Source organism: Octopus bimaculoides, chromosome 3, assembly GCF_001194135.2.
Source record: "Octopus bimaculoides isolate UCB-OBI-ISO-001 chromosome 3, ASM119413v2, whole genome shotgun sequence".
Classification (NCBI taxonomy): Eukaryota; Metazoa; Mollusca; class Cephalopoda; order Octopoda; family Octopodidae; genus Octopus; species Octopus bimaculoides.
Window position 1 is genome coordinate 161,311,833 of NC_068983.1, and position 14,693 is coordinate 161,326,525.

The 14,693-nt window shown below is 34.6% G+C and overlaps 1 protein-coding gene across 3 annotated transcripts in view; it reads left to right on the forward strand.

Annotated features, from left to right (window-relative positions):
- LOC106872464 (chordin-like protein 2) overlaps positions 1 to 14,693 on the forward strand; it is a 29,655-nt gene that overhangs the window by 12,725 nt on the left and 2,237 nt on the right. The window contains exons 5-11 of one of the 3 annotated variants that reach the window (XM_014919474.2): positions 1,420 to 1,513; positions 7,179 to 7,241; positions 8,349 to 8,417; positions 9,443 to 9,546; positions 11,496 to 11,604; positions 13,770 to 14,000; positions 14,092 to 14,184. In XM_014919474.2, coding sequence (XP_014774960.1) covers positions 1,420 to 1,513; positions 7,179 to 7,241; positions 8,349 to 8,417; positions 9,443 to 9,546; positions 11,496 to 11,604; positions 13,770 to 14,000; positions 14,092 to 14,184 — 763 coding nt within the window. The remainder of the gene's footprint in view (positions 1 to 1,419; positions 1,514 to 7,178; positions 7,242 to 8,348; positions 8,418 to 9,442; positions 9,547 to 11,495; positions 11,605 to 13,769; positions 14,001 to 14,091; positions 14,185 to 14,693) is intronic. The other 2 variants (XM_014919475.2, XM_052966653.1) reach the window with 2 other exon arrangements.

Genomic DNA, 14,693 nt, shown 5'->3' on the forward strand with positions numbered 1-14,693 from the left:
TAATAATAATAATAATAATATTAATAATATTAATAATATTAATAATAATAATAATATTAATAATAATAATAATATTAATAATATTAATAATATTAATAATAATAATAATAATAATAATAATAATCCTTTCTACTAAAGGTAACAGGCCTGAAATTTGTGAGGAGGGGACTATTCAATTACATCGACCTTGGTGGGATTTTAACTCAGAATGTAGCAGCAGACAAAATATTGCTAAGCATTATACCTGGCATACTAACGATTCTGCCTGCTCACCACCTTAGGTAATAATAATAATAATCCTTTCTACTATAGGCACAAGGCCTGGATTTTGTGGGGATGGGGACAGTTGATCACATTGACCACAGTACTCAACTGCTACTTAATTTATCGACCCCCAAAAGGATGAAAGGTAAACTCAACCCCAGCAGAATTTGAACTCAGAACGTAGCACCAGGCTAAATACCGCTAAGCATTTTGCCCGGCATGCTAATGATTCTGCCAGCTCACCACTTTTGGTAATCATCGTCGTTTAACGTCCACTTTCCATGCTAGCATGGATTTGATGATTTGACTGAGGACTGGTGGACCAGGAGGCGACACCAGGCTCCAATCTGATTTGGCAGAGTTTCTACAGCTGGATGCCCTTCCTAACGCCAACCACTCCGAGAGTGTAGTGAGTGCTTAATAATAATAATAATAATAATAATAATAATAATCCTTTCTACTATTGGTGCAAGGCCTGAAATTTTAGGGATGGGAACTAGTCAATCACATCAACCCCAGCACTTGACTAGTACTAACTAAATTTATTGACCCCAAAAGGATGAAAGGCAAAGTCGACCTCAGCAGAATTTGAACTCAGAGCGTAGTGGTAGACGAAATATCACTAAGTTATTTCACTCAGCATGCTAACATTCTGCCAGCTCCTCGCCTTAGGTAATATAATAATAATAATTGAAATTGTAATAATAGCAATAATAGTAATGATACACTTTGGTTAATGACAAAGGAAATTGTCAGTACATTAAAAAATATATATATGCTGCTATTATACATATATGATGCAATCTTTAACTGCCCTTATTTTTTTATTTTTTTTATATTCAAACATCGTCTTTATGGTAATTAAATTAAATGATGTTGAGTGTTTCCTCATTTATAATTATATTATTTCATGCATGTAGATTTCCTGCTTACTTTATATAATATATTCTCAATGTTCAATAATTTATGTCTTAGTCCTACATCTTGAAGAAATATATTATGCATAACTTCATGATCCTGAGTGGTGGCACCTTCGTAAGATAAGGTAAATAAAATATAATGATGCTATTAGTATTAATATGATGATGATGGTTGCTCAATAATATCTCTAAAAAAATGGTAAACTTAAAATACTCTTCTCTTTTTCTATTGTAGAATGGAAGAATCTTGTGTCATTTGAAGACCTGCGAAGCAATCAAATGTAAGAAGACGCTAAACCTTAGTGATGAATGTTGTCCAATTTGTCCAGGTAAGGCAATGGGCTGCCTACCTTTTGATTGGACGCAAGAAGCCATGCTGGAATGTCATCCTGCTCATATGTCATCACATGCGCAGCGGATTAAGGGGCAGCATTTAGAATAGAACATCTAGTGTATGGCTACACCTAGAGTTGGGAATTCCTAGAAAGTGTTCCCTCTATTCAAGGGATTTTTTGCTGGGAACACTTTTCACTATCAGTGTAGGGTTACATCTACTGAAAAAAATACTTCAGGGTAAGCTTATTTTTGTGTAGGTTTACCTTCTTTCTAGGAATATTTCTTGGACAATATTAATTTTGCTTTGGGTTACCACTATTAAAATAATATATTTCTCAGGTGTAGTTATTCTTAAAGCAATACACTAGAATTTTTGTATGGTGGGGGAAATAATGTACAAATACATCTACTTTAGAAGTATAACTAAAGAAGGATAATTTTAATGTAAAAATTCTAGATTTAATTTGAATATAGGGTTGTTTCTGATAGTTGGGTAAATTCTCAGTTGGAACTATTTTTTAATATTAAGTAGATAAGCCAATAGGTGAAGGTCATTGACACTAGGAAAGGTAGAGTTAGACTTTCTAATTAGCAATCATGTTATCATTCATTCATTCATTCATTCATTTTTTTCATTTACTCTCACATAAGAAAAGTTAATCTCAGTCCTGCAGGCCACAAATTACCAATTAGAACCCTAATCACTGAGTCATTTTTGTGTCTTTTTTTACTCAGTATTTATGCATATGGAACAAAATTATTTAAAGTTTCAATCAGTATCGACTACACAACCTGGCTTGTTTCCTTTACAACCCTCAAAATATTATTAGAAGGCTGTTGTTTAGTTCCTTAGTTCTTTGATGACTGGCTTGAAATAAGTCCATTCCCATCGAGATAGAACATAATCCTGATGGAAATAAGATTACCTTGTGGCTTCTATCTCCAATATTTCGGTAAACAAAGGTGCTTAGAAACAAATGTCTTATTAAGTTGTAAGCTCAAGCAAAACACTTGCATAGGACTATACAACCATATGATTTCATAGTTTACAATCTCACCAACTCAGTCACATGCTGTCAGTACTATTGAGAGGGTTAAAACCAATATTTTAGCTAAGTTGACACCTTGCGCACTGAGCTTTCATTACAATGAAAGCCAATACTAACCAGTCAACCAACATAGCTCAGAGCCTTTTAAAGTTTTTGAATATATCAAAAATATATATGTGATTTAAATTTATAAATCTATATTAATAGAATTTAACTGCATGCAGATCTGTTTGTACACCTGGTTATGTCCACAGTTATACATTCATAGTCACTACATGAAGACTTTGTGCTCCTGAGCAAATGTGTTAATTTCTATGCAATTACTCAACATGCTAGAAATAGCAACCAAATCTACCATTTGACATACCCTATCATCTTAAAAAAGGAAGAACACATTTAGCAATATAATCATAGAAACACTACTTCTGGAAGAGACAAGATAGTCAAGGAGGAAACCGAGCACTAAGAATTATCATTCATTAGCATCATTTCCTTTATCCCTCCCTCCTTCTCTCTCTCTCTCTCTCTTCCTTTACACACACACACACACACACACACAGAGTGATTTACTGATACAAAAGGTGAAATAGAAACCACTATGTAAAAGCCAAGCATATATAATTCTTTTGTATAACTGCAGAGCTTGTATAACTTAATAGCTAAATAATGTGTGTGTGTGTACATATATTAATGTACACACACGTACACATATATACAAAATGCATTTGCTAGAGAGTGAGAGAGAGGCGGGGTATGAATCAGTATATATGTGTAACTATGAATAAAACACAAGATTGCTCAATAGTATCATCAATGGATATGTCTCAAAAAGACAGTCAACACTAAAGCTATTGTATTAACAGTTTCTGTTATTGTCAACAGAAACCTACTTTTGGTAGTTTCATTTTCTTTACTGGTCATAAGTCACTATTAACCTCCATGCAGGCTGCTGGGTTGGTAGAGACAACAGTAGACTAGATAAAATGACCTACAGTACTGGGTTTTTTTCCTAGTAAATTCTAAATTCAAATGCTGCTGGTGAGGTTAACTTAGCATATCATATCTGCAAAGTCATACACTAAGATTGATTCAATTGACTGTATTCTTCTCCTGTAAATAACAATAATAATAACTGAGAGTGGAAAAATATTTAATCCATAATTGTTAGTCTGATATGATCCCCCAGCAACTAATCTTCCCTTCTAAGAAACTTTTGCTCCTTAGTTCCCGATGAGCCATAGGTGAAATAGAATATATATTTTGTCAGACTAACAATTATGGATTAAATATTTTTTGCTCTCAGGCTTAATTTGAGCATTTTATTCCAAATAGCCAGAGATAACTTCTTTTTGAACTTGTCATCCTCTGGTATAAAAATATTAACTGTTTATTTTGTTTAGGAAAATAAATAAAACTCTGTTTTGGATAAGTGGGGGAAATAGATCTGTGATATTCATTACTTTACCAGTTTTCACAACAAGAAATCGCAAGGACTCAACTCACTAGTAGTTTATAAGAAGAAAGGCACTATGTAGCCATTCAGCCTGCAAGAAATTACAACCAAATCTCCCTCAACTTGCACCCTGCCATTGTTGTTGTTGTTGGCTCTCCGTCGCTTACGACGTCGAGGGTTTCAGTTGATCCAATCAACGGAATAGCCTGCTCGTGAAATTAACGTGCAAGTGGCTGAGCACTCCACAGACACGTGTACCCTTAGCGTAGTTTTCGGGGATATTCAGCGTGACACAGAATGTGACAAGACTGACCCTTTGAATTACAGGCACAACAGAAACAGGAAGTAAGAGTGAGAGAAAGTTGTGGTGGAAGAGTACAGCAGGGTTCGCCACAATCCTCTGCCGGAGCCTCATGCAGCTTCAGGTGTTTTCACTCAATAAACACTCACAACGCCCGGTTTGGGAATCGAAACCGCAATCCTATGACCGCGAGTCCACTGCTCTAACCACTGGGCCATTGCACCCTGCTAACCAAAAGAGAAAAAGAAGAGGGCATATAGTTCTAGACAGCAATAAAAAGATAGAATAGTCATGGTTGGAATCCATTTGATCATATGTTTGCTCGAGTGATGTTACCTTGTTTTCTAAACAACACAACTGATATATTGATGAATCAACAGTAGTAACAGTTTATCTCTGTCTGTCTTCTTACCATCAGCATCACATAGGTGACACATTAACCAGAGCTGTAGCAACATCAGGTTTTTCTTAATATACACTTGTTGACTGGTTTATTTAACCAAACCTAATGCTCTCTATTCTCTATAGAAGAGTAATACAATGTTGTAATATTTATTTCCTTTTCAAATGCATTAGTGGCATAACTGAAGTGAAACTGGAATCAAAACACACACATTTCACTAGAATCTTATCAGTACGGGACAGGATAGTTTGGCTTCTTATCATTCATTTAAAACTAGATACCATATTGAAATTCTATATCCTAAAATTACCTGATTCTGGTGAATGTGGTCTGAATGAATAAGCATTTGGCACAACAACCTTTTCTTGGTCATCTGCCTTTTCTATTGTGCTCATCAGTCATATATAAGTAAACTAAACATTAATAAATCTTCATCAGTTTTCACAATGTGTGTTTAATTCTTTTGAACAACTGAACTTGCTGCTCATGGAATTGATAATTCTCAAGCCTGTGTCACTGTGGCAAAGCTTGACCTAATTGCAAGTACAATTCATCTAATGAGCTTTCATACAGTCTTTATTTAATTTCACTCATAAGGATTAAGTAAACTCAAGATTATGATAAAAGATAATTGCACAAGGTACCATGTTGTGGGGGAAAACCCAGGACCCCTTCTTTGTGAAATAAACTTCTTAACCTTATGATTACATTGCGTCTATTTATGCATGCACACACACGCACACACACACACACGTACACACGCACATACACACACACACATACACACACACACACATACATACATACATACATACATACATATGTTATGTGAATGCATCTGATAAATGTCCCCTCAACTCCTGAAAGTCAATGCCTACTTCCACTTTCACAACATGAAGAAAATAAGAGATAAATTTCCCCCTGAAGAGGGTACACACCCTACAAAGGGTAACTCTAGCAGATTGTGCTGTACATATTTCTTACAAATGGACAAACTGAGGTAATGTTGATTAAGAGGAGTTTTCTATTAATTGTTGTGAACATTTCTCTTGGATTCATATCGAAACTAATGACTGGAATTGTAATAGAATGAGGTGGAAATGGAGTGCAGCTGCCACCACAATCTATATTTAATTAAACAAGATGTTATTACTATTAATAATTCTGACTATTCTAAATAAGTCTCTAAGTTCAACAAACAACTATTTTTGTTCACCATTTTTTATTACACACTGGAAGTTTCATTGCTTCTGTCAGAGAGTACAAATGTCCTAAACGAAATTGAGTTCATTAACTGATTTTGATTTTCATTAAATATATTACTCTTTACCTACATCATTAGTACCATCCGAAAATATACATGAACATTGCAGTATTATTGTATTTTACTACACCCAAATAAAAAAAAATAGTGATAAAAAAACATTATTCTCAAAGGATGTATTGAGTAGGGATATAATTGTAAAATCTCAATCTGATGAAATGAAGCCGGGTTTGTTTTCAATTGGAACCATTTCACCCTGTTAATACCCTTGAGTAATTCTCATTCACTCTCCATTTCAAGTCTATGTAATAAAAAATTTAAAATAAAAAAATAAAAAAACTTTTATTGTTAGGCAGTAAGTGTCTTAAAATAGAAATTTGGTCCTAACATTATCCTCCTCTGCAATTCAGTTTTCAAATTACAGAACAAGCCATTTCACTCAATTTAAACAGTTAGTATTCTGGAGTAAATTATGAAGATTACAACTATCCATTCTTCTAAATATTGAGCTTTTGTTCCTAGTCAAATAACACAATATATAAATATGGTGTCAAAACTTTATATGTGAGAAAAATAATTCTGTTTTAATTTCTGTAATTCAATGGCATTTCATACTGCTTTTGGTATGTTGAATGAATGAGAAACAAATTTCTCTTTGGTTAGACCATCAGTCTGTGATAGCTAACTCTTCCCTACAGTCAAATTCACTGAACTGATTATAGCAAAAGGACCAGTGTGTACACAGCTCAGTATGGTTGAGAGCATAAAAAACTGATGATATATGAACAATGTGGGCTTCAGTTTTGGTCATTTCTGTAACTTTCAGATAATTTATGTCATATGCATGCATGCATGGATACATACATACATGTCTATGTACACACACACACACATGTATATTGCTGCTGAACAATGATTTTCTCTTTGATTTCTATTTATGAACAAAACATCAAGCAGAGTTATTTTTCACAATTCAGTTTAATGAGAATAACATATGTAAATCATTGTCTTAAAAAAGTTACGTTACTTCTTGTTTGATAGAAAATAAGAATGAAATTGCATAGTATATTTAGAACCCATTTTGATTTTTCCTTTTCTCAAGGAAAGTCATGTTTATTCAGTAACAATAAATTCTCAAGAACTTCTTTTCAAATGTTTTCATGTGAATGTTTCATTATTCATTTGCAGATGACCAAGAAGAGGTTGTTGATTCAAGTGCTTATCCATTCAGGCCACATTCACCAGAATCAGGTAATTTCAAGATGTAGAATCCTGTTATGGTATCTAGTTTTAGATGTATGATAAGAAGCCAAAGTATCTTGTGCTTATAAGTATGCCTATTTCCTGATGTGACTTATGCATGAATAAATAGTATCTCTTGTGTGTCTGCAGAGAGTTGATTTCTCACTGTTTCTCCAGAGAGGTATGGAACTTCAGAAAAAATAACAAGACTTGTGTTGTTAAGATCATTGTCAATATAAATAAAGTCAAAGAGATGCAACTAGCAATAAAAGGCATGTTTTCAACTTGAGATCTATGGGAAATTCTAAAAGCACATGGCATAGGAGTTAAGAAATTGAGCTCACAATCATAATTTTTGATTCAGTGTGCCCTTCAATCCAGTTGGATGCAGTTCCTGTACCAGAGGGCATATTGTGTCTTTTTCAAGACTCATTTCATTTCACATTGCTCCAGTCAACTCAACTGAAATGAGCCTCTTTTCATCTGTTACACCATTTACATTCTACATAAGTACTTAAAACAATTAGAGAAAACATGACACTCACTACCAAATTATAATTGTTCTCATGTAACAGCTGTAGATTCTTCTGGAGATTATAACTTATTCTCCATCACTCTCTGGGATACTATAATCTATATTACTGGCCCTTTGAGAGGTTATCCTCCTCTCTACATTGCCCTTTCTCTGGAAGCTCTCTCACAATTGTATGGTATAAGCGATTATCTTCAATTGACACTGGTATTACATTCCTTGCCGGTGAGCATACGTTATTGACAGAGACTTGTATTGCAAGAAACTTACTCCTATGTTTACTGAGACTCACTGAGATATTATAAAACATAAGAGAATTGAAAATAGCAAAGCTATTAAAGTATTTTTCTACATTATATTAGCAACTTCTCTCTTATGAGCTTAAATTGTGGTATGCATCGATTCTTTTACTGGGTAATGAACAATACTCCCTTTTCTATAAAACTTACATGAGTGTCCTATTCAAAAGATATCAATAGTTTGATAAATGCCTAATGTCAGAAATATGATTTCCCATAGGGAAAAAAATTAAGGAGCTATATTAAAAGACACCTATTATTTACTTTGTTTTCATCTCTTTTCAGATGGCAAAAAGAATAATGGGAATAATGCATCACTTTCTCAAAATAATTTGTTAAATTCTTCTGAATCTGGTAAGGGTCTGGCAGTTTAAAATACATACATACATGTGATACTAGTATCAGTTTCATTTTTTATACCGAGAACATAGGTCTTTCATTTCAGAGAAGGGAGAAATCTTGTGACTTTTAATGTCTTTCCAATGAAATTAGCAACATAAGACAAGTGAATTTGTGTAAAACATTTTTTTCAATTTCCTGTGCTCTACAAAGTCAAATAATTCAGATCAGTGTGGTAGACTGTGTACAAAACATTAACGATGCAAAGTCTGCTATTTTCTGCTATTGTTACAATTTTTTATTGATAGATTTGAAGCTCAGGCAAGACTGACATAATCTATGATAAATATAAACACATGATTGCTATTACATATGTTGGAAACTCTAGTTTAAATATAGTTAGACTAAAATAATGATTTTTTTATGCAGTCATTTAAAACATTCTTTGAACTGTAAAAACTAATATGATAATTATTTATGTAATTATTTAATTTGGAAGGTAGCAGAAAGGCAGAATGCTAGACTAGTTTTCTTTGGGTTTTGAGCTCAAATTCAGCTACATTTAATTTTGCCTTTCACTTACTAGTGTCCATGAAATTAGTATCAACATCTAATCTATTTATATTCTTTCATTACAAATAGAAGGTTTCGTCAACATCTGAAGTAGTTTTGATATCAAGTCATATACTTGTAAATCACAGCATTATCAAAGCAAAGTATAATGGATTGAATCCCTACACCTAATAAGTGTATGTTTCTTAGTGTCTCAATTCTAGAAGAATGAAATTCCAACTCAACCCCAGTGGGGTTTTCACTCTGAATGTAAAATTGGATGCATTGCTCTAACATTTAAAGAACAATGTTGATTCTTAATATTAGAAATATTTGCAAATATTTCTTTTTACAAGACAGAATTTTGAGCTATTTGAATCTAGGTTCATCAAGTCTTTACCAAATTTAGGCATTGTGTTAAAAGTTGTTTTTTTTTCTAATTACAAGTAATTAATATGAGATTGTTGCTGGTATACTTGTTCTTTTAGATTATGCAAATAGTTGCACAGATGGAGCACACAAAAATGGCAGCACCTGGCATCCAGTTCTTACTCCTTTTGGACCACATCCTTGCATTCTTTGTTCTTGTATAGTAAGTAATTTTCTCTTTATATCATTGTGTATTTTACTGTATTTTCACATCTAGTGTTTAGTAACTATGTAACATAAAATTAAAATTCCTTATTTGCATTGTGAACTGCAAACTCTGAAACAAATAATTTGCACATTTATTCTTAAAACGCTCTGCCAGATGTGAACACAAATATGCTAATTACTGTTGTGTATGTCACAGAAGAACAACTTCTCTCTTTTATGACAACAACGTATTCATAACACACTTAACTCATTGGTGCAAGGGATATATCATAACAGAATTTTTTCTCATATAACTGCTTCACATATTTGCTGTCCAAGTAATTTGTCAACAGATCAATGCCCTCTGAAAAGAAGCAACACTATTGTTGGTGACCTCATCATCACCATCTTCATTTTCACACTTACCAACTGTCCAACTGTTTATGTTACTGGTGTATATTGTTATTATCCAATGAAGATAAATTTGTGACTCAACAGAAAGAAAAACAGATTTAACTTATGAGCAAATCTCTCATGTCATCAAGAAAAATGTAACAAAAGCATTTCCTTATCCAGCATGAGTAACCTCTTAAACCAATGGGGAAAACTTCAGAAATTATCCAAATAGGAACTTATCTCAGTCAAACAAGTAAAGTTTTCAAACTAGCAAGAAGAATTTCTGGAATTTACAGCAGAAATTTCTCAGAATAAAAAACATTTTAATTTTCAGACAAATGATCTAAAAATTGGAGATGGTGGGATCATTTATACATAATTTCATATGTCACCAATGTACCTGCCATATTACATCAGAGGAAGATGAGTAGCACCAGTGACCTTTCCCATAGTCTCTGAGAATAGAAGAATAGGAAGAATAGAAAGGAGAATAAAAAAAGTTATTCTTTGGCCAGAGATCTAATTTGAATGCTTGCAAGAGACTGAACTCCAGTAAAGACACCTAAGGATCAGATGGTGAGGTTTAAACTGAGTGATGGATTAAGTATACCATGCAAAAATGAAACAGACTCACAGTCAGGCTTCCTCACAGTTTTTGTCTTAATAAATTTTACAAACTAAATAAATTTTACAAACAAAAGCCATGAGAACCACTGCCTGGTACTGCATCAGGTATCACTTTACTTCTCAGAGTTCTTGACCTTACTTGCTTTGGTTGATGTTGAAAGAGTGGAGAGCAACTTGTTGTCAGAGGTCTCACTGGGTCTCTTTCTGCAAATTATAAGCTTTGGTATTTGGATGTTAATTTATCATGGAAGACACTCGACCCAAGCACCAATCTCAAAATCCTAGCTGTCCCCAGAAGAACAGCTTTTGGGGCTTGCTCTGCACCCATGCTAATTTCAGTTTCTTTGACATATTTCTCAAACCCGGTTGTTAGTGCTCTGAGTACCCCTACAACTACCCGGATAACAGTTACTTCTCTCATTGCCCACATTCCTGCAATTTCATCATCTTATTATTATTATTATTATTATTATTATTATTAAGATCTTTCAAATATGTTTCCATGTCTTGCCAAGTGTCTTCCTTACATCTAGGGCAGAGAAATGCACTGTATACATTAGTAGGTCATTAAAATAAACACACCAGATTGTTCATTTACAAAGTCATGTAAGAGAGAAAAAGGGAAAGAAAGACAGAGAGAAAAAGGAAAAATAAAAAATAAAAAAGTTAACAAATAAAATAAAGGGGGATTATTATTATTATTATTATTATTACATTTTCAAAAAGTTCATACAATTTCTGCTGCATCACCTGGTGTAAATCAGGTGTACCTTTACCCCTATGTTCCTGGAGTCTTCACCACATTGTCTTTTAGGAATACCAAATTGTCTTTGTGTCAGTTCGGTTTTGATGTGAAGTTTGTTTAACATCTTTGTGCTTGTTGATACCATTTTCATTGCATTGGATCTGCTAAATAAATGCTTCCTTTTCATTTTCTTCAAGAATGGACAGACTCAGTGCAGTAAAATTGATTGTCCTAAAGTTTCATGTTCAAGACCCAGAAAAGTTGATGGCAAATGTTGCCCTGTCTGTAAAAAAAGAAAATGCAAAGGTAAGATGTCAAAATTTCTCGTATAAGCTGATGATCCATAATTTAAATGAATCTGTTCTTAATTTCCAATTATACCTATGTAAAATTTTTAATAAACATACCATATTTTCCAGCATACAAATGAACATAGCATATATAGTGTAAGCATTCAAATATTGTCTCTGTCTTTCTAAATCCTGCTGCATTTTCACATGGAATTTTTGGTCCTCCAAAATCATCTCAGTGTGTAAGTCAACTTATCGTTTTTGGATGTAAATCTTAGTTTGTAGAATTCAGCTTGTATGCCAGAAAATATGGCACACCAAATAACACTATCTGAAAAAGAAGAGAGACATTCAGTAGAGTCACATTTATTCTAAGAGACAATGGTTTAGCTCCTATCAAAGACATTTAACCCTCAAAATGTTTAATTCACTTTACTATAAACAAGATCCATGCTGAAGGAAGTTTACTCCTGCAAACATTGAGAGGCAGTGTAATAAACAAATTGACAAATGTTTTGCTAGCTTGTACGGCATAAAGACAATCCTACTATAGGCTTGGAAAAATGTACAAAAAATCAATCCAGTCAATTATGTCCAAGAATATCCTGCCTTGTCAGTAGAATTGTTAAAATTTGGCTTCTCAATAGTGCATGCAAACCTATACATAGCAATTTAAAACACACACACACACACACACACACAAACACATGATTGTACACACATGCATGCACACATGTACACATGCACACAAACACACAAATATACAAATTCACATACATGCATACAAACGTATGTATGTGTGTACATGCAAGTATGTATGTATGTGTGTGCATGTATGTATGTATGTATATGCATGCACATGCGTGTATTTGTGTTTTTGTTTACATTTATGCTTTTCTGAAAATCTCAAGCTGCAGTGTCGTGTTATTATTTCTCCAGTCAATGAATAATACACTGGCGTCACCTCAAAGACGTAAAATAAAAGATCTCTTACTTGAAAAACAGGTAATGGTTATTAAGAGAAAAGGCACCAGCAGTACAAAACATGATACCTCAACAATATATGTGTATGGCACTACCGTTCGAGCATGATCGTTACCAGCGTCGCCTTCCTGGCACTTGTGCCACAGCGTCGCGTTCCTGGCACTTGTGCCGGTGGCACGTGAAAAGTCATTCGAGCGAGATCATTGCCAGTGCCGCTGGACTGGCTCCCGTGCAGGTGGCACGTAAAATACACCATTTTGAGCGTGGCCGTTGCCAGTACCGCCTGACTGGCCTTCATGCCAGTGGCACGTAAAAGCACCCACTACACTCTCGGAGTGGTTGGTGTTAGGAAGGGCATCCAGCTGTAGAAACTCTGCCAAATCAGATTGGAGCCTGGTGTAGCCATCTGGTTCACCAGTCCTCACTCAAATCGTCCAACCCACGATAGCATGGAAAGCAGACGTTAAACGATGATGATGATGATGATGAATCCAAGCTATCATGAGATAATGGATATAAAAACAAACATGTTTATATATGTACAAATGTCAGAAAACCCTTAAGAAGTACCCTTTCTGCTAAACATTTTATATCCTAAATATGTCTGACCATAAACAAATCTCTCTCAAGGAAACGCTCACGATTATCACATCTTGCAATGAAAATGGCCAAAGGTCTTCATGTTTTATTGACAATTAGTTTTGTGGAAGACGTTCAGAATCTACTTCTGTGTAATATCCTACCAGAGGACAGCAGGAGAAATCTTCAGAGGAAGTGTTTCCTGACACTCAATGGGAGCCAGGCCCACCCAGGTCTTGACTCCATGGTGCCTTCCTTCTATTTTTGAAGTGCCACTTTTAGTAGAGATTCAGCTCAGAACCTTTGGGTGATCTTATTTTATAGCTGATGAGACATATTGACCATTTTCTCATAAATTTTCTCTTGCACTGTGAGGTTAATAATTAATTCAGTTGACCATTTCATTATTCTCTCTCTCTGTCTCTCTCTGTCTCTCTCTCTCTCTCTCTCTCTCTCTCTCTCTCTCTCTCTCTCTCTCTCTCTCTCTCTCTCTCTCCCTCTCTCTATACACATGCATACACATACATAGCAAGAGAAATTCATCATTGATTAATACATACCAGAAGGGTTTTACTACTTACAAAATTCAATTGTTTTCTCTCACTTCCTCTTTCTCAGGTAGAAAATGCCGAAAAAGAAATCGAATTAATACAACTCCTTCTACTGGATTACCACATAGACCTGGTTCTACCACAACAGACCCTACTCAGATTTTCCACAATCTATGTATGCCCAAAGGTACAGATCGCCTAGTGTATATGTCAAATGGAACTGATTCTCTCATGCTTGCTTTCCACCATATCAAAAAGTCAAAAGTAGATGTACTGCGATGGGATATACCTAAAAAGGGTAAGTTAGTTCGAAATTGTAAAGAACAGAATCAGAACTAGTTACTGAGTTTCTTTTAGTATCATTCTCATTTTGGGCTTTGCCATTTCAGGTCGACTTGTTCATTTCAAAAAAGAAACAATGAATGCAGAAGATTTTCGTTCAAGAACAAAATCTACAAATATTTTAGGTGCTACAAACAAAAGTAAGTCTTTTAGTATTTGAAATGTTTATATATCGTATTCGGAGACTTCATATTTTGGGAGAAAATTTAATTCTTCTGACAGTTTTTCCTTTTCAAGAGCATTAGAATCAAAAATGAAGTGGATATATACAATAGGCACAATGTGGCTGTGTTGTAAGAAGCATTCTTCCCAACCACATGGTCCTGGGTTCAGTCCCACTGCGTGGCACCTTGGGCCAGTGTCTTCTACTATAGCCTCGGGCTGACTAAAGCCTTGCGAGTGGATTTGGTAGATGGAAACTGAAAGAAGCCCGTCATGCGGGTGACACGTAAAAGCACCCACTACACTCTCTGAGTGGTTGGCGTTAGGAAGGGCATCCAGCTGTAGAAACTCTGCCAAATCAGATTGGAGCCTGGTGTTGCCATCCGGTTTCACCAGTCCTCAATCAAATCGTCAACTAATGCTAGTATGGAAAGCGGACGTTAAACGATGATGATGATGATGATGATGATGATATATATATATATAT